The sequence below is a fragment of the Numida meleagris genome, chromosome 4 (assembly GCF_002078875.1).
Source record: "Numida meleagris isolate 19003 breed g44 Domestic line chromosome 4, NumMel1.0, whole genome shotgun sequence".
In the NCBI taxonomy this organism is placed as follows: domain Eukaryota; kingdom Metazoa; phylum Chordata; class Aves; order Galliformes; family Numididae; genus Numida; species Numida meleagris.
In genome coordinates this window covers 36,080,310-36,106,956 of record NC_034412.1, presented here as the reverse complement: position 1 = coordinate 36,106,956, position 26,647 = coordinate 36,080,310, and the positions used below count along the sequence as shown (strand labels likewise).

General features: G+C 39.0%; 1 protein-coding gene across 2 annotated transcripts in view; it reads left to right on the top strand.

Moving 5' to 3' along the window:
- The window catches only part of ZNF827 (zinc finger protein 827), an 83,664-nt gene that overhangs the window by 18,859 nt on the left and 38,158 nt on the right, over positions 1 to 26,647 (top strand). For both annotated transcript variants that reach the window (XM_021395445.1, XM_021395443.1), the window contains exons 4-5: positions 1,381 to 1,861; positions 13,650 to 13,883. In XM_021395445.1, coding sequence (XP_021251120.1) covers positions 1,381 to 1,861; positions 13,650 to 13,883 — 715 coding nt within the window. The remainder of the gene's footprint in view (positions 1 to 1,380; positions 1,862 to 13,649; positions 13,884 to 26,647) is intronic.

Here is a 26,647-nt window from a genome sequence, read left to right as displayed (position 1 = left end):
GTACTGTACAATTGTTTATACGTAGTTCATATTAATGAGTGTATCTGTTTAAATATGAGGGATGCTCCAAAAGTAGTGCCTGCTATTTATTTCCTTGAAAACTACAACAGATAGAAAGAACACAACAACGCTACTTGATACAGCAAATTCTCAGCTACAAAAGGCTATTTTTAATGTAGTCACCATGATTAGCTATGCATTTTCACCTGCAACGAACAAGAGCCTGCATGCCACACTTGTAAAGATCTGCACCAATAACGACGATCCACTGTCAGTGTCGCCACAACTGAAATGCACCACTCGCCACCCTAGTGTGCTCGCATCCACTGTTTGGTCTCCATAAACATTCACCAAGCATCACTGAATGTCAATGGGTGCCATTTTCGCTGTATGGAGGAATTTAGTGACACCTTTGCATCATATTTCCAGCATTCCATGCTGGATGCCTTTTTGTCAAGCTGCCCCTCTGCTGCCATCTGTCACACAGCAAAAAAATGTAACGAAGTATTGTCAGGGAGCTTCAGCCTCTACTACCATACGACCAATATCTGCCTCTGATGTCATGGGACAATGTAATTAATAGTAATAGGAGGCATTACTTTTGGAGCAGCCCTCATAGATAATACATAAACCATTGCAGATAGACGGATAAAGTTCTGTTTAACAAGGTATCGAGATGAGGCCTGAGGATTCTGGGCATTGTAGAGACCGCGTGCTCTTACGTGACTACATGAGGCAGAGCCTGCAGTCAGAATATGAGGACGGTGGGATTATCTGGTTTAATGGATTGATAGAGTTAACTGACAAACACCATCTCTCCTGTTTGTATTTTATCATAACAGAGCAGTTTATTTTCTAGTAGAATTAATTTGCAGTTAGTTCAGTGGTGCCTAGGTATTGCCAAGTGTTGTTTTTTTTTTTACCCGAACGATACATAAATTGATAGTGGATGTTGCTGTGCAGATGGATGGTTTGCTGGGTTACTCTGAACAGTTTTTATTTATAAGTTACACAGAATGACCATGCTTAGCAGTACATGTAATAAATAGGTTCTTCTGGAGTTTCTTTGTTTAGTTTTGTTTTTAATCAAGGAAGTTGCTAGTTATATTTTGAAAGTTAAATACTGACAAGTCATCGGGATCTGTTTCACCCAAAGCAGGCTTCATCATTTCCATGATACAAAAACAGGTGTTTCTTACTTGCAAAAGAATCCTACTGTTCTTAGTATCTGACCTCTTTCCAAGTGCTCAGAATGCAGAGTTCGCTCATTAGCTAAATATTCTTGTTTTAAAACAGTGAGGAGTATGGAGCTGAGATTTCTATAATGCTAGTAAACTACTCTGCTTAACACATGCTTTTATCTTTCACCTCTTGAACCAGGTTCATCAGCACCAAGACAGGGGTGAGACCTTTCAATGCCAGCTATGCCCTTTTACCTCCTCCCGCCACTTCAGCCTGAAACTCCATATGCGTTGCCATCAGCATTTCCTCAGGACAGAATCCAAAGTGAAGGAGGAAATACCAGAAACTGAGGTGAAGGGGTCACCACAGCTAAATAGTGACTCCTGCCCGGGACCACAGAGGGAAGGAGTTGGACCTGACCTTATGGGATCAGCATCTGTATCTAAAACATCTGATGTGGCTGGGCAGGCTAGTGGAGGTATTCCACCTTTACTAGTGAAAGAAGAGCCCAAAGATGACAATGGCATCTCAGCTGCACCTTTTGCTCTTAGCACTGTTGACAGAGCCCCCAACAACACAAAGCTGAAAGACTCTGACTTTGTGGCCAGTACAGCATCAGCACTATTCAGCCAAGACATCTCTGTCAAGATGGCATCAGATTTTCTTATGAAGCTGTCAGGTAATTGAGCAGCAGCAGCAGCTGCTCCTTCTGTGGGCTAAGAGACCCTTTCCCTTGGGTTTGCTAAGTCATTGAATTTCAGGGAGCAAAGCGTTGCAACTTAACTTGTAATTTCTTGTTTCTTTGGATAAGAAGAGAAGTGCATGATGGAGGGAAGAGGGGAAGAAGTGGGAGAAGAGAAAAAGAGAGGGATTTTCTGTTTATTGAAACCTGGAACTGGGAATGAGAACTTCTTTTCCAGGCTTTGATGTTCACTGACAGTTATCTCAGCAAATCTCATTTGGTGTGTTTTTCAGGTATGCTAACTACTCGTAGTTCTGGTTTAAAATCACTGAGGGCCACAAGCACCCAGCGTGTTAGAAAATTCAGCTCTTAACTTCTTCTCTGCCTTACCCATCTGTTAAATAGGAACAGTCTGTGAATGGTGACCTTTCTTTCAGAGTAGCATAAGATATCAAAATAGTCACTGCTTGTGAAGTATGAATGTTACTGAATTTTTTGATTATTAACATAAAAAAGGTAGTCCTAGAGATTCGTGATCAGTTTTTAATTTTTTTTTTTGCTATTCTAATTGAAATCCATGTCAAATGCGGAACAGTTCTTTTTCTTTGGTTGTGTTTTTTCCACTGTCAGTTTATTGCTATGAGAATGATATTTGTATTTGAGAGTCTGAAGAGGAGAATGTGTTTAGGAAAAATCTATTATACTTTATGTGCTTTCTTATTGATTTGACTGAATTCAGAATTATAGACATCCTGTTGTTGATGGAGTTGGTCTACATATTAAATGTTTTATTTTAATTGGCCTTTAATTTTTAAAGAGAAATCAGGAAAAATGTCACTGAAGAAACTTCTGTTTGACAAGGAGATGTCAGTCCATGCTGCAAGTTCTAGACTTGGAGATAGAAAATACCCTTTTCAGTAGGAATAAGTGGTCACCTTTTTCCTTTAAATTGAATCTAAGTTGCATTCTAGTAAAAATTTTTGTCAGATGCATTAGGAAATTAGCTCTATTCTCATTCCCCTGTCAAGGTGAAACAGCAGCATTTTGTTGTGGTAGAAAGGTTTGTTATCCTCATCTGCCCAGATCTCTGGGATAATAATGCTGAGGGGAATAGAATAGAGTGGAGAAACAGCAGAAATCAAGCTTGAGGCTTCATGCAGCCAGGCACAGAAAGAAAAAAGAAAGGACTGAGGACAAGTAGGAAGTACAGTGGGTTAGTGCAAATAGTGTCTTGAGTGGTTTGGAAGAAGCCACATAAACCTTTCCTTTAAAAAAAAAAAAAAAGGAAAAAAGGAAAGAAAGAAAGAAAAGTGTTGGTATATTATTATGATAAAAAAAGAGCAAGGATGAGCCTGTATGTTTTTTTTAGTTGAGTTTCAAATTTGGACCCTATGAAATCCATTTCTGGTGTTTGACAGTTGTCCCCTATGTTGTCCTTCTGATGTCTATTAAATTTGTATTGTTTTACACTGAGTGACTCCGCGTCACCTGCCCTGATCTGTGGATGGTAGTGCACATCAAGGCTGCATGTAGCAAGAGTGAGAGCAGAAAGCAGGAGAGAGGAGGGGAAAGCCTGAATGCTGAAAAAACATACAACATTTTGATGTGCTGTTTTTCGTGTAGCAGTTGATGGGGAATTGTTTTCAGTTTGGCAGACATTCATGTTTTCAGTGTCTGATCTATTGGCATTAGAAAAAGGATATAAATGTACATTATTCATGCAAAAGACCTGTGCCGCTATTTTATGGTGACTTACTAAAGGTCTTGAAACCTGACTTGTATGCACTGTTACCTAGCAACATGTTATAAAGTCACTGGGGGAGTGAGATGTATCTGTAATTTTGTATGTGTGCATATTTGGCTGAAAATGTACTGCCAGTCACCAAGTTTACTACACAAGTAGAGCAATGTTAAAAGGAAAAGAATTTCTTTTCTCCTGAGATTTATATTGTTTTATACATTTAGCTCATGCTTTCCTCCATAGAGTGTCCATAAATTTGAAGTAAAAGTAATTCTCTTTTAGCAAGTTGGCTAAGTAATAGCTGCATTTTTTTAACTGCTTGCTGTGCTGAACCAAGTTCCTTTGAGTGATTTCTTTATTATGACACTCTCTTCTTAGGCCCATCAGAACTTCAATTATTGGCCTTACCTTTTCGTCGATATAAATCTTTTGACATCACAAATTGTATATGCCAATTCTAACAGCCAACACAGATTTGTCGAGACCATATTATGTCAAAACAATCTAATTTTCTTCTCTGACAGGCCTTGTGGCTAAAAAGGAAGCAGTAGAAAGATATCTAGGTTTTTAGAATTTGGCATTTATTCTTATTGAATATTGATGGTTTAAATGAACATTTATTTTTCCTTGCCAATGGTTATTGCCCCTCCTCTTCTTGGTTAGTTTGAGTATGTACATCTCTAGTTCCGTGGAAAACCATAGGGAGCTGGTTGGGTTTCATTTCTGGGCAATTTAAGCCCCTTTTCCAAGTGTCTGTCCTGGATGCGTGCTTGCCCTCCCTTCAGAGCCAGAGTTGTGTTTTCCGGTGCTATCTCAGAGCAGAAATTTAACTGGTATGTCTGAGATGGAAGATGGTACAAAATTGGTGCTTATTAACTATTCCTAATTTTAAAATTGAATCTTTGTAGGTGTGTATATAATCATGACTCTTAATATTATTTCTAATTGTGCAATGCAGTACTTTTACAGTCTGTGAAGCTGGTATCAGATGACTGGAATACAGTTTGTAGAGAGTAGGTTGCAGTCAAAAGACAAGGGTCACAGACGGAAGAGGTCCAGAAGAAATGGGAAGCTATTCAACAGACAATTGCAAGAGTACTCCATCAAGAATGACTAGCTAGTGAACAGTCTTGTAGGAAAGAAACAGGAGTTAATAACACCACGCTGTTGCTCAAATGTTGGTCGTTTGACCGGGACGTATAAGGAGTAAAAGAGCCCCAAAGAAAGGGCTGCTCTTTTTAGTCTTGCTAAAGAGCATGGACGATTAGAAGGACTTCAGAGGAGAGCAGCAGAACTGACTGGCGGTTTGGAAAACATGTCTAGGGAGGATGGGTGAAAGAGAGTGAGGCTGTGGAGCCCGTCAAGAAAACTAAGGAGAGTCATTAGTAAGCCTTTACTGCATTACAAAGTTTGTTGAAGGGGGGAAAGAGGAATAATCTGTTGGTGATTCATGATGACTGGGACAAAAAATAACAGGTTTATATTACAGTAGGTTTTACATTGTCATTAGGAAAACCTTTCAGAACTTGAGGTGGTTAAACGTCCAACTGACTGGAGAGATTGCAGCATCTCCATCACTGGAAGTTTTTTTAAAAGATGGTTAGATAACTTCCAATTAGATATGGTTGGTCAGGTATTAGGCAGTAGTGAATTATACGAAGTGAGAAACAGTTACAAGAAATTCAAGCTGAACAAGTAGTGAGCTGCAGAGAAGCAAAGGGGGGAAAAATATACAGATGTTCAAAGTTGGATCTGATTTTGAGATGGCCGTAAAAGAACTGTGGTGATAGTGCTCAAAATAGCTTCTGAGTTTTCATTTAGAAAGGCTTAGGGGGTCTTCAGATTCAGAGAGGTAGAGAAATGCCAGTATAAGTGATCTGAGATCTTTCAGCTGTATTTTTCTATTTTTATTTTTTATTTTATGCCGTTACTTGTCACAAAAGTTTTAAGATGCATGTTACATGAAATAAAGCATAACAAAAATCACAGATTGCTGATCTAAAAATAAAAACAAACATAGAAATCTTTACCAGATTACATTCTTTGGGTCCTACTTTAAGGTAGGAGATGCTTTTACATTCACAAGCAATTTAAAAGGGTTCTCTGAAATTCTGTTCAACTTTGAAGGGGTTACTGCTTGCTTGTAAAGAGAATTAGCTGATTATTTTTAATGTAAAACCTTATACTAGAAGAATATTCAAGCATGGGCATATCATTATGTTTAAAGCTCCCCCCCTCTTATTTCAGTAGGATTGCCTGTATGCTTTAAGTTGCCCTTTGCTGTTTCAGTGCTTTGCCAGAACGTTTTGTTCCCTCAGTCCACAAATTCTTTGTAACCACATTCATGTCTTAATTTGCACAGTATTTGCTTTTCCTATTTTAAAAGTTTCAGCGATAGACTTTATACAGCACATCTCTTTAAATTCTGATGCCCTTCCACCCACTTCTAAGGCTTGTTTTCTTTTTAAATAAAAAATAGCTTTCACTGTGATCCAAATTACCATGCCTGCTGTACTCAAGTGAAGCTGTTACTGTGCCTATGTTATGTGCAGCAGTTTCTTTTCATAACATTCGAAAATAAATGGAACCCATCAAAATGAATGTGATTCTTACACTATTGATCTCGAAGGAGTTCTGTGTGGAAACAGTAATTGTAAGGCATACTTCATTCCCAGCCTTTCTCCCCAACTTCTCTGTGTTCAGGAAGTGCATTACTGTGGAAAGCACATCTCTTCATCTTCTGACGTTGTGTGTCATCACTTGTGCCCCACTTCTACCATTCTTTTTATGTTCCCCTAGTTACTTGCAAAGAAGAACTTTAATATACAAAGGCAGAAGGAGAGAGAATAGGCATATTGCATTTGGGACTGTCTGTGTTAAGCAGTGAGAAGCTGTGGTTTCTCCTAGGTTAAGTCATGTCTGATGTCACTGTTGTGTGACGAGTCAAGTCTTTATTTTGGAAAGTAATGCTGCCGTGGGATTTTGGTGACTGTCCAAAACACTTAGATTCTACATTGATGTTTTCTTAGCTGACTCCATTAATGGTGCAACAAAATTGTAAATCATCAGCTACGTACAAAATATTAGTAGATAATGGATAAACTGATTACTTAGTTTATGTTTGCCTTTTGAAAAGTACTGCGTTCCTTAAAGGTAACACAAGTAACTTGAAATGTTGCAGCACTTGTCATTGCCTGAGCTGGCTGGCTTGAAGACTCATGTCATAATTGATGTATTTGTGTAGCAAGTTCCAAAGAGAAGGCCATGCTGCCTATTTTAGGATTCAGTTTATGCCAGAATGTAAAATTTCAATTAGATTATGTAAGCGGACAGGACTGGCAATTATTCAGCCATATCCTTACCTTACGAATACTGCAAATTCCATAATGTTGCTATTAGAGCAGATACCCCTGATGTCATCAAGATCTCCTTGAAGTGCCTCTCTCGATTAGCATTTTCATACGTTTCTGTATGGACCTTTAATTTAACATAAAACTGAAAAAGGACAATAGTACAACTAATTAAAACCTGGGCAAGTAAAAGCTTGTACTAGTCTTTGCCACTGATACATCAGCAGTTGCTGAAAAGGCATGATGGTGGTCTTAATACCACAAAATTCATGGATGTCTTAAAATCATATGCACCTTATTTCATATATTGCAGAAATACTTACAGTTTAGGAAGATAAAGTGTTGTAGACTATAATTCAGTTGTTTAAAATACAGTACAACAAATTGCTTTTATTTTTCTGGGTACTCAGCCCAGTACAGCTTAAAAGAAGACGTGAATGTGACTGGACTGGACCAGTTCTGTGCTTACAGTTTTGTTTTAATATCTACACAAACTTCTGTATTCAGGGACAGTTAGACTGATGTGTCTTTTGCTTTCCTGATTGCACCATTACTCTGGGCTGAAGTCTTAGCTCATGAACCTTCCTGTGAGAGCTATCTAAAATGGGAATTGATGACATTAGTTCAGTCATCTCTGATTATTTGTTTCATTTGTTTGTTTTTTTTAATTTTCTTAAACAAATATAAAGGCCATTCTGGTGGCATTTCTCTTTTTCTCTGTTTCTGTTCCTTGGTAGAGAGAAGAAATTTCCATAGTGCAAAGAATTATTTCCTATCAGCAACAAATTTTGCCTTGCTCTTCCCATTCTGTTCCTTTTCTCTTCTCCTGCTCCCCCAGGAGTTTACATATTCTGCTGTTATTTGGATTTTTACCCAGAAAGGAGAACGTGGTCTTAGATATTGCAGTCTTGTTTAGCAGGTGGGTCTTTGACTGCCTGGGGCTGTGCTCCTATAGGTACTACGGCAGTTTGCCAAATTCCTCCATTCCTCTTGGCCTAGGACACTGTAATATTCTGAGGTGACACTAACAGGTCTGGTCTTTCTCCAGTGCTGCGTCTCATTTTGTTTGACTGTAGTTCCGTAAATGCAAAGCAGCTTTAGAGAAGATCAGGATTGCTAGCTGACCTTTTCTGAACCGCTGCTTACACAATTTCAATATACTTAAGGTAATTTGGAAGACCTCATATTTAAGTGGTCTCTAGGAGCCCTGAGCTGGCAAATCTTGATATCGTCATACTTCTCCTGATCATCTATTCTGCCATTCCACTGCTTTGATAAAAAAGCAATGCTGAATGTCCTTGAGCCGTAAGTAGCTTCTCATTCTCTTCCTTGGAGCCCGGTATGTTAGTTTGAAACATATTTTGAAACATCATTTGGTTGAAAGCAGAGCAGAGGGCCTTGCAAATGACATGTAATTGAGTTAGCGCTCCCATGAGTGCTAAATACAATGAGGTACTCTCTTGGACAGATCAGCGCTTTGGGCAGAAAGCGCTAACAAGAAATGAGAGACCAACTAGATTGCCCTGCTAGAAGAATAGTATTTCTCCTTTTGAGCTGTGTAGTCAGCCTCTACGTATAGTATGTTGAACATAATTTATCAGCCCATTGGATTTTAGTCTGGAGAGTCTCCAGCAGATTCCATTTGCATAGATTTTTTTCTTGCAAAGCAATTTGCTCATCAGTGACTTCTTCTGCAGCATTTGTACCCCTCGCTCAGTTCTTGTGCATCCTCAGACAGAAGCTATAATCTCTATGCAGAATGCCTCCACCTAACTACACATGTCAATTATTAGAGTGAAAATAGAAGAAGACTCGAGTCATAACCTTTATAGACTGCAGCTGCCTTCAAGAGGATTGATGCCCACTGTCAAGGAAGTGTGTCTTTTGAATGCTGTAGAACTGATCTAATGAAGGCCCTTGGCTCAGTGTGTCATTGAGATGCTCTAGCTGCAGTGGGACATGGATAAAATTCTGTTCCTTCTTCCTCAGATAGCTGTGCTGTGATTCTCTTTATGGTAGGTCTGACAATCAAAAAAGTTCACTTTGGAGTGCGTTTTGGAATGTATCCTCCCTTTGCCCCCCTTTTCTTCAGTCATGAACGTCCTGCTGTCTCTCATCTTTGTATGAGGGATCACTGTGATGGTGCAGCAGAGTACAGTGGCATTAGAAATTTTCAGCAGAGGTTTTGACTCAGACTGCTATGGCCTTCTCTTTTGTTCTAGCATTTTGTTGTTGAAATTTTTTTATTTTTTCTCTTTTTTTCTTTGCTCAAATGGAAATGTGACCAACTCCTTGCTGTTTGTAACTTGCAAATGAAGCAATCAGCCCATATTTCCTTTTTCAATTAAAAACATTTTTAACGTGTAGAAATCCTCAGTGAGTGGACTGATGGAGTTAGCAGCTTCTATCAAAGTTTTTCAGATTAGTGGCAGATGCCCATGGCTTTTCTAGTGGCATTTGGCAGTTTGAGAAAAGTGTTAAAACTTAAATTTTCTGCTTCACCAAATGGATCCAATGATCCCAGTTTCCAGGCAGATAAAAACCGTAAACTTGGAATCTTCTTTGATCTGTTTTTTTTCTGGATATGGAATGAAATGGAGTGAGTGGGGAATTATCTACCCTGCTCGAGAGACTGCTGCCTGCTGGCTGGGTTTTCTGTGTTGTTCACCCCTCTCACTGTGCTTTTCTAAATTGAATTACCGCTTCAGTCTGCAGGCAGTGCATCCTTCAGTCTGTTCTCATTGCAATTCAGGATGAATGTAAGTTAACTACAAATTAAGTATATGTACATGTGTCTATTTTTGTATGTAGATAGATGATGTTATTCCTTCTGGGGAGTAATAATTTTGTAGTTCAAAGATGCTTTAATAGAATTCAACATCATCTCTTTAATCATTGTTCCAATTTTCTGAAAGATCTTTCATTCAGAGGGTTGTTCTTTTTTAATGTTTGTTTTTAAAATTGGTCTCAGTCAGTTTGTTTCCTTTATTTGCAATGATTTTTTCTTACATCTGTTTACTGTTCTCCCTCACATAACCAGTGGATGCGTCATTGTTGCTGTTACCCATTTTTTAGGAACTCTGTACGTAATTGTGGATCCAAGATAGGGTAAAAGCAAGGTATGTGCTTTTTCGTGGTTCCATCTTGGTTTTGTCTCTAGTTGTAATGTATGATTCTGATAGACTAGGCAGCCTCCCCTCCTTATTATTTATCTGTTCAGGTTTCATTTACTTTTTCTTGAACGCATTTCAAGAAAAAGGTCCCATGATTTGATGCAATAGTTTTGAAACTGATGTAGTAGTTGTCTGGTTTTATTTGGTTTTGTTTTCCTGGGAAAGAAAAGTGAGGTTAAAAAGAATTATTTTTTTTTTTGGTGATTCATCTACAACTTAGACGTTCGAATTTTTTGAAACTGTGATCACATAAGGGAATGTGCTGTCAGTTAACAAAACAAAAATTGACCTCTTTCTTAGCTTATTAGTTCTGTCTTCGGTCCAAAGCAAAGTAGCACAGGCAGAACCAGCTACATAGATAAGAACATTAGACTTAGGTTTCTTTTTTTCCTCAGGTAACATTGCCAAATATTCATCATTAAAAATTCCTCTGGACTGTGGACCTTGACTGCATTTTATATTTCTCATAGGTGAGGTCTGGTAGACATGCTGGGACAAATTGATTATACACATCTCGTGAAGAGCTCATTTAGACTTTGAATTTTGTACTGGTAGATCTGCTGTCAGTGTAGCTTTAGCGTTGATAATCCTGCACAGTGGTTCAAAGATGTTCGGGAGCAGTGGCTCATGGCATTGTATGCTGTCAGAGTAGGAGAACTGATACGGGGTAGGGAGAGAGGAGTGCAAGAGGAGGGAAAGGAAGGAAACTTGACACCTTTCCAAAATTAGTTTGGGTATGTCACTGTCACAAAACTGTTCAAGCTCTGTAATGACCTACCTTGACTTGCTGGTTCTCTGAGCTATCAGAATTTGACTTCATCCTATTGGAGTTTGAGAATAGCCCTGGGATGAAGGACATGGAGGTACCACTTGACATCTGCTTGGGTTCAGATAGCCCCTTGAGGTTTGGCTCAGTGCTAAGAGTATTTAATAAATGCTCATTTCCTCCAGGAGTGCCCACTTTGTTTCTTGCGCTACTCTCTTTCTGATGGTGGGGGTTACTTTCAAGCCTTTATCACTGCAAACTCTAGGGCCTGACTGAAAAAAGTTCCTAGCTCAAGTCTGTGATATTGTGTAAGCTTAGTTACAGTGGTTCTACTTGCGTGTAGATGTTTTATGTTAAACTTTATGTGGGTTTTGGTGGACCATGGTGAGTGGATGCAAACTTACTCTGATCTATGCATGTATGTACGTTCAGTATCACCTCTGTATTTTAAATAGGAAAACTGTCTGCTGGCCAGTTCTACAACGCTTCCTTTGGCTAATTTGTTTCATGGGCAGAAACAGCAGTCTGCCCTGGTCAGGGATTGTTCTCTGTGTGTATTCTTTAGCTATTCACTCAGACTCACGCTTCCTTTATTTTCTGCAACAATTGAAATTAATGCCTTCTTGAAACAAATACGTTCAAAAGATTTTTCTCCAGGTTCTCTGAAAGTTCAGGAAGAATGCTCTGTAACAGTAGCACTCTGCTCCTGGTGGAGACGTTTTTCATATTTGTAGCAGGTAGAGTGGCTTATTTTAAAGAGGAAAGATTGCAGAAGGTAGTGCAGCAGAAAAGGGCTGGTTTTAGTTTTTCCTTGGTGAAAATTCTTCACATCAGGTCAACCTCTGGAACAGACTGACCTAAAGAGAGAATGTAGAAAGCAGATAGACTTTTTTTTTGTAAGTACCTTAGTAAAGTTAAGATTGGCTTGAGAGCCGTAATATATATTTTGATGAATTAAAACATGCTTTCATGTTTCATATGTCTGCTTTGCTATTTTTATTATTTTTTTTAGAAGGGAAAAAAAAATTCCTATTACTGGTAAAACTGCTTATTGTTCATACTAAAAACTACATGTATGAACTGATTTCACTTCTGAAACACTGAATAGTGCCAGTGCATGTGTACATGTTGCATATGTGTATGCAGTTCGTACCACTTTAATCTTGATGGTGGGCATTTTAATGGACTGCAGGAATTCAGATATTCTAGGAATCAGATTTTGGGGGAACTGCTGAGAAGGAGAGTATCTTAAGAAACAAGCCAGGAAAGTGAGAAGTCAGAGAGTAGATAGGAAACGGTGAAGTGGAAGAGGAAATAGATCAAGGGCTTAAACCAGTGAGCTTTGCCAGAATATGAGTTGATATGACCTGTTGGTACCCTGAGCCTTCTGTTGGGTGTTACTGTCCCTGTAGTATGCTGTTTGCTCAGCTTTTACTGTCCGTGCCATGGGTTTGTCAAACAAACAGCTTCCTGCAGCAGGCAGTGTGTGTTGACTTCTGATACCCTACTGTGTCCAGTAAAAAATATTGTAAGGTGCTTGCTTCTTGTGTGGTCTGAGTGAGGTTTGATAGGGCTTATCTGTAAGAGTCATGAAGGTAGAGAGTGGAATACCACATGGAAGGAAGAAAATATGTAGGAGAGAAGAGAGAGGTAGTGAGGTGGATGGTGAGAGAGCTTAGAGAACAAAAAGGGGATGATGCTCAATCATTAGTATTTGTGGAGATAAAAGTTTAGAGAGTGAGAAAGACGTAAGCTCATCAGTTTAGAGCACTAAAGGAGTCATCTGCCATGCGTTTCTGGGAATTTAAAGTGAAATTTTGTACAGGAAAAAGCCACTAACAACTGACAGGAGAGGAATTGTCTCTTCATGGTCAGAAATAAAGAATTAAAACAAAAACTAGTGAAAAATAGTGCAACTTGCTTAGCCTCCTGTTAGTCATACAGTCAACTGATGAATCTATTTTGTGTGGTTTTGAAAGTATTGTCTAAGAGGTGTTCTTGGTTTTATCCCTTTGACCAAATGTAGTGCAAAGGATCCGTCACTACGTAGTAATAGCCAGAAGACAATTCAAGAGCAACAGAGGTGGGTGTGTAGATTTTAAACACCCACAAGGTTTCTGTATTCTTTTCTGAGGAGCTGCTCACATGGAGTATTTGAAATGATTATTTTGAACTTGCTTTTCTTTTCGTAATGGATGTAGAACTTGAAACAGTCCTCTGATAGCATCTACCAGTGGAGAGTTGTCTAATAAATATTCCTCTGTTCTTAACTAAGATACCAACTTTTAGGACTTAGGATTTTGTAGTTCTTTTTCTCTTCATACCCCTCTGAGTTTTCTGATATTTCTACCTTCATCTCTTGTCTCTTTTTGATACTCTTAAGATCTCAATATGGAGTACCTGCGGGCTTTGCCAAGTTTGCCCTTAAGTGAGATGATATTTGAACTTCCATCCAGCCTCTAGAAGGCGTACAAACCAATGGCCTGGTGGGATGCTTTTAGTTGGAGTAGGGACAAAAGAAAGTGAAATGCTTTCTTGAGCTCTGGTAACATGCAGTTTTTGTTTCAAAACTGTCCCTTGGTACGAAAGATGCGGGTGTTTACCTCCTTGAAGCATCTTTGAATGCTATTTAACATTCTTGCTTCCAGTACCTGCTCTAGCATTTTTTAGGTTGTGGTTTCTTCCTGCTACTGGTTGTTCTATGATTATGTATTACATACCTTGTTAAGTCTAGCCTGTTTCCTTCTTCTGACAGCTGCAAATCAAAAAGAGCCCTTGACTCCAAAGTTTAAAGTGAAAGATGAGCCTAAGGATGAAGAAGCTGCATGTTCAACCTTGTCTCAGTCCAGCTATGTGTTCAGCCAGGAATCTGAAGCCTCAGCTCCCAGTGTGCCTAAGGAGAAACTCAAGCCACAGGAAGCACAGGCAAATATGATGAGGCAGGACATATCAGTCAAGGCAGCATCTGAGCTCCTCATGAAGCTCTCAGGTAGGTATTTAATAATATTCAACTTCCTAATCTTTTTTTCAAGTATGCTGACTGGCTTACTGTGCAGAAGAAGTGGTAAGCTTTAGTAGCAAGTGAAGGAACAAATGAATATGTCTATGTACGCAAGTTCATATACATAAGACAACTCAGTTTGTTCTGTCACCATAGCGTCTAATTATGTGTTCTGCACGGATTTCGGTGGTCTTCAAATCAATGACTGTGGGATAAGTCAAAAGAAACTATGCCATAAAGCTTTTAGATGCTGTCACTTTTAAAATGTACCAAAACACGTTCATACCAATTTATTCACGTTTGTGTCATTTCATTAACATCGTTAAAATGTGTGTTGGTACTGAACTAACTGAACTATATCTGATATAGCTTTAAAAATGATAGGCTTTTAAAGCCTTCTGTTTTTTCCTGACAGTATCTTGTACTCAAAATTGGGAGGAAAAAAAAAATAAGAAGTGAACTGAGAACACTTGCACTTGCCTACATTGCCTTAGTAATACAATATTTTGTCAGACAGTTGGACAGTGTGCATGTGTATACATGTAAGTACTTTTATTAATGAAGGGAGTCAAATAAAAATGTATGTTCTGCTAATTATGCTTTATCTAATTGTTAGAATGTTAGAATTGATGTTTAACTTCAAGGAAAGTAGAAGGTTTGGATTTATACTGGCTGGGAACAGGTTTTCAAGTAAATGATGAAAAGGATTTGGACTTCTAATACGCTTCAGTATTTAGTACCGGGAAATAAATGCTGGTCTCAGAGGCTAGGATTCATACTTCCCCACCTAAACTGGATCAGCCAGCTTTTAAGTCTTACCCAGAAGTGCACATGGCTTTTTTTTCTTCTTTTTGATTATAACTTCAGCAACTTCTGAAATCTCTAACAAATCTATCTGAAATTATTTGGCTTTGAGCTCAAATTTGTACCTGAAAGACAGTGCTCTCACAGCAGAACATTATGGCCTAACGAATGTTAACTGGTAACTTTATTTTTCACGGTTCATTTAAATTAATATATATATTTCCACGAAGGAAAGAGCTCCATGACTTAATGATTTTTCAGGTGGCTCAGAGACACTGTGGTTTTTGACTCTGAATGTTGAATTCAGTAATAGGCTGCATTTAGTTTTAATATAGACTTCATTATATTAGAGCATTAATGGCTTAAATATCTGTTCATGTGGGTGAAATCTGGCATATATTAATTCTTGGTCAGGTCTTCTGTCACTTCTGCTGGAAACTCCCAGTATTTAAAGGTTCTAGTAAGAAATAGACGAGTATAATATTTCTCTTACGATCTCTTTGTGATTGCGCACTTTTTGCTGACAGTGGTTAATCAGTAGATTGAAAAGGAAAGAACTAGGGTTTACTCAGGCAGTATTGCTGAAATTGACATTCCAGAGTCAGCCAGTGGGTGGAGTTGTATTAACTTTATCACATGTACTGCTTTCAATTTGTACTTTTTTGAATTACCGTCTAAGACAGAAAGTGTAAAACACTAGTATACAGTTTAACAGTTTCAAGTCCTTCTGGACTCTGTACATAACTCTAGGTAAAGATTGAATGGATTATGTTCTTGCCTTGTTATTTTCAATTTCTTCTATGCACTATTAATTAAGAAAATCTGTGATGTGTACAGATTATGCAAGGGATTTCCAACATAATGGTAGACATCCTGACGTACATGTTTCTGTTATTCTGTAGCAATAATATTGCCAACTGCTGACAACTCATGGAAGTCTCTTGGGATTCAGGCATGTATCTTCCATGTGAAGGATGCACTGGCTTATATTTTTCACCAGAAAATCTCTTTTCCGGAGCAGTTGTACTGTGTTGCTAACTCTTAGCTCAGTTTGTACGGTTTGTGGAAGGCCTTTCTGGCTCAGGAGCCTACTTCGTGCTGGTAGATGCTACAAGAGGGACTCATTTGTACATCACCTGTCTCTTGAGAATATAATGCAGAGACTTGTCCACCACCTGGAAATTATTCTAAATCTAGGAGGAAGTTGAAAGAATAAAAACATTTTACTGAAATAGAATTTTAGTATTGAATGTTACTAGTTGTCACTGTGGACATAGAAGTACAGAAACGAGCAAAAATTCACACGTGCAGCTGTCTGTATTTCAGTTCTACTGCATGGGTTTCCTCTTTACTCTGAAAGCTAAGATGCTGTCAGGACACTTGCGTGCTTCTAGGAGCAGACAACCAGTGCTTAAGGTCAGGCCCTTATCCTGGATGTTACTTCAGTGGGGCTGAACCTTGTCTGAAGATGTTATGCCCTTTTATACCAGTTTTCTCCACTGTGTTCCACTTGAATTTAGATCTACCTCACAATTCGTAAGCTTGATGCCTAATCAAGACATCACATTTTGAACACTTCTTCCAAAGAATAATGTCATTTCTAGGGCATATCTTGGTAAAACTCATTTCCATCCATCCAATCAAAACAAAACTTCATAATGACTGATGTGTAATGTTAAAATAAATAGAGCCCCCATTTGAAAGAAGTGGTCTCTGTGGGTTAGCAGTTTCAGCTTAAGTACAGATCTTCAACGTACATTTACAGAAGAATGGAAAATAACTACCGTGTTTTATACAAATGTATGAAGGTGAGCTGTAAATGCAGTTTGTTCTGAGTTTTCACTGAGATAAGACAGACTGGTACCCTGATTGATTTGAGAAGGTAGAGAAGTGGAACAAATCGCTCTCATCTCAGCCTAGTAGAGTATCGTTCCTGCATGGTTTTAAATTCATATTACATATTGCACAAAATCACTTATAAGAAATCGAAGTAATGTATTTCAAATGCACCTAAACCAGCTTTCTACATTCTTACCAGTTCTCTTTTATGGCGAAGCTAATTTAATTCTCACATTGTTTAACTAAGTGATACACCCAGTGATCTCTGATCAGTTTTATGCTCTCGGTCTTGTAAGATGAATGGTAGGTTCCAGAGGAGATTGAAATTTAAAATAAAAGTTTGCATTTACACGCTAATGTTATAGTTTAGAAGCTCATTTTCTGTTGCAGTAGTTGTGCTGCTAATACGTTTGGAGTACATATTCAGAAACGTATATTCCTTTCCCTTCTTTTCCAAAAAGGAACGTGTAGCTGGAGGTATATAAATTCTATTCCAGGCACTAACATCTTATAAGTAATATTTTACCCTGGTGCCTTGAACTGTCACGTTGGAAAGTCTCTGTCTTTCCTAGAAATGTTGTCTGAATCCCATTTGCCTTAATTTCAGCTGTGTCTTCTTTGTGAGGTGTAGTCATTTGGCATTTCTGTAGTAACCTAGGTCCTTTTGCTCTTCTTTAAGTGGATCAATTCCCTATATATTGTAGATATCCTTGTTATCAGTACCAAATCCATGACCTTTGTACTACTCAGTTCCTTTGGGTTTTTCCTCTATTTCAGTGCTCAGGTCACACAATGTCTCTTGTAATACACCAATTTACTAGTACAAACAATGTGTCATAATTTTGGGGTTATCAGTAGTTGAAATTAATGCGTGTTTATTTCTTCACAAGGTTGTGAAATAATATCTTGCATACAATTAATTCCAAAATGGTCTTTGATCAACTCTATTTATTATTACCTCATTGGACAACAATTCAACACTCTTTCAACACAACTGCTTGTTGTGGGTTTTTCTTTTTCTTTCAATTGTTTACACTAATTTCCTCTTTGATGCCTCATAATTAATTTTGTTTGCCACTATATCTTAGGTTTAATTGAAACCACACAGATAGAACCTTTATTAAGAAAAGTGGTAGAGAAAAGAAAAATAAAGAAAAAAGTATTGTACGATTCTAGCATAAGTTGAAGGCCAGAACACTCTGCTACTATTCCCATTCCAAAAATGACCCGTTGGGTTTTAGGATGCAGTATAGTGAAGGACTGTCTGAGAAGGTTCTAAACTAGCTCGTACCAAAGCCAGTCCAGTCACAACAGCACAGACTTAAAGAGGAGCTAAATGACAATATCGTTATATTTTATTTTTTATTTTTTTAAGTAGGAGTGCTACATTGTGCTTGTGTGGCTCAGCAGTTGATGTTAGAGATACCTCATGTAAGGCTTAGGTAGCTTTATGCTTAACTATCATCAGCAGTTTGAATTAGAAATAATAAAAAGGAGTTTGTGTCTGGTAAGATAGTTTTCTTAGCAGTAACAAAATCTTCCCAGGTTCAGAGCGTTGTGTTGGGGGGGTTTTTTTGGTTTATTGTTACAATGGTGAGGAAAACATACATTATTAGTTTTTTTTGTGTGTGTGTGTATTAGGTGGCACAGAAACTAGTTGTCCTATATATATATATTTTTTTTTCTTAACTTGGTGGGCTCTTTTGGGAAGTGCTTGTATGGAGCTGGACTGCTGTCTTTGGAGGCAACTGTTGTCAGGACTTTTGAAGTGTGTCCATCCCTAGATTGCAGGGGAACTGTTGAGCACTTTCATCCCTGCTCCGAATGCCTTGATAGTAGAGGTAGGAGTGAAAACTGAGGGAAGATTTTTCTTGCTTGGTCTCTGAATGGCTTGTTAGAAGGCTTTGAGCGGCAGCAGGTCCTTCTGTAGAAGCCCAGAAAAGTAAGCAGAGAAGTGTCTGACCCCCAAATAAGACTTTCTTAGGTGTAAGCTAGAGATGGCGTGGTAAGCCACATAACCAGACTGAAGTCCACTACCTTTTTGTGTTTTTTTTCTTTTCTTCCCCCCCCCCCCCCCCCCCCAAAAAAAAATGGGGAAATAATGTGAATGGTTAGAGTGAAGCTTTATTTTAATAAAAGTATAGAATAAAGATGCTGCTTTCTGCAAAGGTACAGCTTGCTGCAGAAATACTAGACTAGATCTGCGAGACTTTCATAAACTGGGATATGCTGTGAAATAACAATTCGTTGCACATGCAGATTTCTGATCAAATTGTTTTTGATTTACATTTTGTGAACATGTCAGAGGGCTGAAGCAGCTCTCCTATGAAGACAGGCTGAGAACTTATAGCCGTTCTTAAAGTAGGCCTACAAGAAATCTGGAGAGGAACTTTTCACAAGGGGGTGTCGTGGTAGGACAAGGAATAATAACTTTAAACAAAAGAGAGTAGATTTAGATCAGATATAAAGAAGTAGTTCTTCACAATGAGGGCGGTGAGGCACTGGAACAGGTTGCCTGGAGAAGCTGTGGATGCCCTATCTCTGGAAGTCCAGGTTGAATGGGGCTGAGCAACCTGATTGAGGGGGAGGTGTTCCAGCCCATGAAGGGGAGGCTGGAACTAGGTGGTCTTTGAGGTCCATTCCAACCTTAACAATTCCGTGATTGTATGATTCTTGAACATATGAGGGGTTGGGTATGTTCTGCAAGTAGGTTCTTTCAGGTAAGCACCATGCTCCTGACATCTGAACAGAAGGAACAGCAGATGCGTATTGCAACTTCACATTTGCCCATTGCTTTAATTTTATCTTTCTCTTTTGTTTTACATTTCTGTGAAAGTGAGCCTTTAGTTGCAAAATTCTGTAACGTAGGTTTTCTGAGTTCCACTTTAACAAATATCAGCTGTTTTTTGATGTTTTTTTTAATGCAGGATCATCTTACATTGATTCAAGGCCTGTTGACATTGTCTTATATAAAACAGCAGCTTGAAAAAATAGTAGCAAAATAGAGCATCAAGCACAGCACCCTAGGGAACGTCAGACGTTACTTGTTGTGTCTGTAGCAGAACCTTCAGGGCTCACCAACTGTTCCCTGCCTCTAAGGTTTTTATTTAAGCTGTTTTAGGGCCTGTTTATTTCTAGCAAATCAGAACAATTAGCATAACAAAATGCCTGATTCTTCATACTGAAAGCTTTTGAAGTCAGTACAAGTTGACCCACTGGTTACCCTTGTCTGCTTGATTGCAAAAACTAGTGCATGAGTCCAATTTATGAGACATATGGGAAAGACTTTCTTTTCTAAGTTGATTCATAAAGTTGATGTGTAAAGCTGATGGACATTTCAGCACATACAAGTATCTTAGAATTCTGGTGGTAAGATGAGGTTTTAAATTGAATGATCAGAAGAAGCATGAATGATTTAGCAATGTTTCACTTGATTTCAGGAATGGAAAGTCATTTGGCTACTATAGTATCAGCAAAAATGGATTATTTTTGTGTTTTTTATTAATTCTATTTGCTTGATTTTGACTTTTATCTCAAGGTGAAATACATACTGTGCTGCATTTGAAGAGCACGCTTAGCATATCCCCTGCGTTTAGGGCCAGTTGTGGTCTGCATGTAGAATACTGTACTAGTTCGGAGTTCTCTGCTGAGAATTCATAGAGGGTCTAGAGGAAGGCTGCTAAGATAATTAAGGTTTTAGGATTCATGACCTGCAAGGAAGTACTGACAGAACTGAGCCTGTTTAGTCTGGTAAGGGGAGACTAAAGGCAGATCTAATAACAGCCTTCTGGTACTTGAAAGGGACTTAGTAAAGTAAAACTTCTGCCAGTAGTGGCAGATGGTAAAACATGGGCAACAGTTACCAGCTGCAGCTCCAAAGGTTCAAATTGGACATTAAGAAAAATTTTTAGTGCAGCACTAGAGCAAGTGTTAACCGAGATGTTGTAGCTTTCTCTTGCTTGGAAGTTTTGAAAGTTCTGCTTGATAAAGGTGCAGCTGATACCATCTAGTGCTGATCGCTCAAGGAATATTTAAGTTCAGAGATAGCCTCCAGAGTTTATCTAATCCAAGCCCTTGCTTATTGCAGATCCAACAATACTGTGCTGTGCTTGGGGTCTTGTTAAATTTTGGATATGTCCAAGAAGGGTGAGCTCAAACCTCTCTTGGGAATATGTGCCAGTGTTTGACCATGCTGACAGTGAAAGATTTCTTCCATTTATATAAAAATGAATTTCCTGCCTTCCAGCTTGTGTCTGTTGACTCTCATACTATCACTGCGTGCTTCTGAGACAAGTTTAACTCCAGCTTCTCTGTACCTTCCCTTTATTCCTTAGAGTTGCAGGCAGCAATAAAGTGGCTCCCAGTTAAGGCTGAACAGATGCAGATCGCTCCACTCTTGGCTCTCGCAGCCACCCCCCAGCCATCTTGCTAGCCTTCTACTGAACACACTTAAGGATGTCAGTGTCCACTCAGTACTGGGGAGCCTCAAGTGCAGCCTTGTAAAGTGCAGAATACAGGGTAAGAATCACCTTCCTCTCCCTAATGACTTCCAATTCTAATATATGGCCCAGAATACAGATTTAGCAGCTCTGTATTTATCACGTGCTTTGATTCTGTTATAAATGCAGTATCTGCGTTTTCCTTTCTTGAACTTCTGAGGTTTGTGTCAGCTCATTTCTCTGTGCTGTGGAGGTCCCTTTGAAGTGCAGCACTGCCCTCCAGCATGTCCACCACTCTCCCAGTCTGGAATTGCCTCTGAACTTCCTAAGGAGTGCACCCTTCTGCGTCATCCAAACTGTTAACGCAGACGTTAAGGATCCTTCATTCTGAAGGACTCTGGCTGTCAGCTAGACTTCATATCACTGACTGCAGCCCATTGAGGTTAGGGATACAGTCGTGCTTCTGCCTGTCTTGTAGTCCATATGTCTTCCACTCTGTCCATGTGTTACCAGTTTGGCTATAATGGTAGTTTCTAATGATGATGCTAAAGACCTAGCAAAAGTTAAGGTAACAAAATCTGTTGCTGTCAGTCTGTCCACGTAGCCAGTTGTTTTCTCACAGGAGACAATCAGGTTTATCAGATATGATTTGCCATTGGTAAACCAATGCTAGTTTTTTCTAGACAGTCTTGTCTTTCAAGGGCCTGAAAGTGGCTTCCTGCAGGATTTGCTCTATAATCGTTCAGGAGGCTTAGGTTAGGCTGACCAACCTCTAGACTGAAGTAAATGTACTGTTGTCAGTAATAGTACCTGGGGGAGGTCATGACTAACAATTATTTGTCTACGTTTTAAAGTACAAAACAGTACTCATATACAAATAAACTTAACTACTGCCTTTTGCATCAGTGAAATGTGATCTTACTAGACCAGATATAGTGCCAGGGACTCATTGGTTGTAGGGGTACTGCGATGGAGATGCACTCAGTATCTTATCCCACAGTCCTAATCCCAATTGTCCAAATCAGAGAACTTACTGAAACATGCTGCAGGTCGTCCCTGGGTATCATGTTCCCAGGGATGCAGGGATGGTGTATACGGAAGTCTCTTCATGGCATATAGTTTGTTAGTTTGTATACCGAGTGACCGGGATGGCTGGCATACCTTGTGACAACATCTGCTTTGCAGTGAAGATTTAGGAATATTCAGTGTCTGCTGTTGTCCCTCCCGAGTTCTAGCCCCGTTTCTACAACTGTGAGGCAGATTGAGTCTAATCAAAATGCGTAGGATTCAGAAAGCTTGCTTTTTCAAGTGTATTTTGAATCATGATGTGTTACTACTAGATGTCGTTGTGCATATTGGTGTACATCTGTGTAGCAAATGCAGATGTGCAAATGAACATCAGTGCTCGTAACTTCAGCAGGTGCATATTTTAAAGTTTGTTATTTCTGTTTCTTGTTTTGAAAGACAAGTACTGTTTTTACATGTCTTCTAAAGTGCTCTGGAAGTCTAGAATTGCCAAGTGTTAAATACAGTTAGTAGTTCCTTTACTTACCATTGTATTACAAAATGTACTTGGTTTTAAGGTAACTTGAATTGCAAATCCAGTAAAAATTGAAATCTTTTCCCAGTATCTCTGTTTGCAGTGAATGTTTTAAGTCCACTTGCTTGCTATGCTTCTATTTTACCTTCTTTTTTTCTGCAAAAAACAAAGGCGTATTTGTCTTTACATCGGCAACTTCTTGCACGTGTCCTGAAATCATCAGCAAGGAATTCCAGTGATTTTATTCTCACTAGTTTCACTTGACATTTTTTGCGTTGTTTTTTTTTCATGAGCTGAGAATTTATGAATTAGAATCTTGTCTATTTTAAGGTGGTGCCGAAGCAATGAAATGATTTAACTTGTGGTGATTTGCTTTGGAAATATTTCTTCTGTTTGTCTCCTTTCCATTTTCATGTGTCTGATAGAGGTGTTGGATTCTGGTTCTCCCAGCTTTGGATTGAGTAACTTGAATGAAGTTTTAGCTCGTTCTAAAACTTGGCGATCTCCCTCTGAGGCTGTAGAGAGGCATTGTACGGGGGTAAATTTCATAGCCACTTTTATTGCCACGCATACCTGAGGTAACATTGTCAGGCCTTCGGGGCTGAATATTGTACCCTGAACTTCTAGGTAGCACAGTTATTGCTCTGTAGGGTTGTTTGTTCTGTTTTATTTTGAACAAGTTTCACTGCTTTGCCATTTTTTGCACCTGTCAGTGCCAGAGAACCTGGAAGTTGTGGAAGAAACTACTTCTTCCTGCAAGAAGCCTGTCCAGTACTGCATTTTTGCATATCTGATGTGGAAAATAGTCTCACTTAGTCTGAATAGTTCATTGAGACTTTTGTAAATCAGCTGATGAAAGGTCTACTGTAAAGAGCATCTCTGTAACTTCATAATAGTACATCTATGTATGCAATAATTTTCTCTAATTTTAAGCTGCTTTTGTATAAAAGCAAACAGCAGAAAAAAGGGAAAAGGTGTATGAGGTCATTCACTTCACCTGCTGCCAGAGGAGCAGCGTTCTCTGCTGTGTGCTGTACTGTTGTTCTGAGCTTCGTCCAGTTTAGTCTGAAATGAGTAGCAGACCATGTTTAAATCAGTAGCGCACCAGGTCACAGTCCAGATACTTTAAAGCTGTTTGAATTGTTAGTCTCTGCTGATTTTTTTTTTCTGGGAATTGGATGTCTCTACTTTTACAAAAATCTGGTGAAGAAGAGGACTCCTGTGTACTAACTTTGTATTGTGATATAATGCAGTTTATTTAATCTAGTCTCTGTGCTCAAGGAGAAATGCAAAAGTGGGAAAAAAGGCAAAGCTATCATGGCTTTAATTATTTGAACAGAGAGACTTTTCAGCGTACCCATCCTTGACTTTAAAATCATCAGCTGCACTATGACCCGTGAGATACCTGTGAGAGGAGGTGAGGGTTATCTCCTTACTCCACAAATGAACAGAAGGCGAAATAATCTTCAAGAAGTTACAGTTTGACTGCCTGTACAATGAGATGTGTATGGCCATAACCTTAATTCCACACAAGATCTAGCAGAGCTGGATTGCCTGCCTGTGGCTTGTGACACGGCTCTTGCTCATGGGACAAAATTTCTCTTTAGTTAGCATTGTTAAATTATCATAGAGACCCTCCGTGCCTTCTCTCTTTGCTTTTGGGAATTGGACTATGATAGGATTCACATTTGTCAGGCGCATTCTGCCAGGTCAGAAGGGTGCAGCTGCAAAGGTAAAGGTCAAAGGAAATTATCAAATATGTAAATTTAGGGCTATTTGATCGCTAGCTGATTGCGTGGGAGAGAAGGTCATTGGTATCACTCAGCTATTGTCTTAGTTGGGTTGTATCAGTTTCTCTGATTGAAAAACATTTGTGGGACAGGGAATTCAGCTGTGTGGGGCAGGAACAGAAATAGAAAGAATATTTTAAAAGCAGAAAGAGCAACAAAGGTCAGCTTGACGCTGCACCTAAATTTGGCAGCTGGGTGCAGAGCTCAGTCTGTAAGACATCTAAAGAACTCGTTTGTTTGTGGAGTTACCTGAGCTTTTATTGACAGTGTTACCTGATGCGTTACTTTGCCATTCTGCGTGTGCTTTCAATGCACAGCATGTTATTTTTTCACTTCTCAACATAGATGCAGTGTTCTGTAGCTTTATAATAAGGGACTAATTTAAGCTTGAAAAGAAAAAAAAAATAGTTTAACAGGGGAAGAAAGGCATTACATAATAATATTTTCAACTCCTCTTCAGTTGAATTCTCTGAAAATTTCCATATGTGGTGGATCATGGTAGATGGTAAAGATTTTTCTCAATGTTTATATGTTTCTTTGAAAGGTCAAGAAATGTCATAAGAAAAGACTGAAAGCACTTAATGTAAATCACTCCTGGAGCATATCCAAGTAGCTTTTATCTCCTAGCTTTGATTTTTTTTTTTTGTTTTATTTTAAGATCTGCAAGGAGCAAAGCCATTTTTTCTTCCACTTAAGGACAGCAGAGGAGAGAGATAAACCAGGGGGGTGATAAAGTGGAACACGTCCATTTAAATTGATGTGAGATGTGTATGCCTGCATACTAAAAGGATTCTGTTCCTCTTGGCTAGAGGCAAGGAGATGACACCAACCAACTGGCTGTCCTGAGGATGTTGTCGGGAATGACCACACTGTGTTTTGGTGCCCCTGAGTATTATCGTAGTGTTGAGTAACTGAAAACAAAGGGTGGTGTTTGAAACATTTCAACTTGGAGTAAAATTTGTGAGGCTGATACATTCATATTTGCTTTAGAGAGGAGGGAGAGGCAGAGAGGGTAGCAACAGATTAATTTATCGAGTGAACTTAGTGGTGATTTTTTTTTTTACTTTTCTCTCAGACCCCAATTTGATAGAAAATACTGCTTATGGGGTTGGGTTTTTTTTGCATTTTTTTTGTTTTTCTTACAAACTGATTTCCATGTACTTATTTCTAATATCATGTCTTTACAAGTTGTAAAATTTGAAGGAAATCTCCATGTGAGGATGCTCATTGTACAGAATGCCTCCATCAGATCTGAACATGTTTCCCAGCCTGAACAAGGGCCAGAATGCTCTCTCAGGTCTTACTCTTCTCAGCATTTAAGCTGTGTGCTGCTCTGGCTCTCAGTGTGCTGTGGTATGTCTCTGTGCCTTAATATGGCCTCTTTCCCTGGGTGTTAGATTTGCCTTTTCTTCCTTTGGGTCATGAAGTCTGAGCAGTTCTAAGTCATGCTTTACCTTGACACCACCTCTGGAGGTTACGTAGGCTATTTTAGGGCATGTGCCCTAAAGTAAACAGAATCAGATTTTTCTTAAGGTCTTGAGTATCGTGGTTAGAAGCAGAAGTACATATACAGGTTTAGGAAAAAAGAATAAGTCCCTTGGATGTTTTTTTGAAATGGCCATCCTGCTACATAACTATGTTCACACATTAATTTATTTCCTTGAGTCTGCCTTTCTTCTTAGGCTGCCTGTTTCCCAAGTGTATGGTCAGCACCCAGATGGAAGAGGCAATGCACCTGGTTGGGCTGTTCCACTATTATATATACACACGTCCTTTCAGGAGCACTCTGAAAGAAGATCATTAGAAAAACTCATCATCTCTCTCTGAACTAACAGGTCTTCAGCTTCTCTTTTCACAGTTGAAAGTCTGAATCAAGGAGTATGTAGTGGGAGTGTAGTAGCCCAATTACCTTGGGGCCTTGTTTTTGAGATTTCAGAGCTTTTCTTCTGAATTAAAAACGATCGCTTACCTTGCAGCCAAATCAGAGCATTCAGCAGCACCTGGGAAATCGCAAGTGTAGAACATGAACTACACACAGGCTTCTAAACTACGGTTTTCTTTTTTATGTTTAGTACACTAGAGAGGGAGGTAGATAAATGGAAGCCAGTCATCAAGGTTATTGGGTCTTGTAATATCTGGGGGAATATCAAAGATTGTTACATGGTAGAAAACTACTCATCTTGTCTTGAGAAGAGAGCAGAAGATGTGAGCAGATGAGGTTTCTACCTCCACTCCTACACCAGCATTTCCAACTCTCTGTGCTGGTACTTTTCTGATAGAGAGTAATTAAGAATTTGTAAGACAACTTCAGTGCCCAGCTTTGAAGAGCTGGTTTTTGGT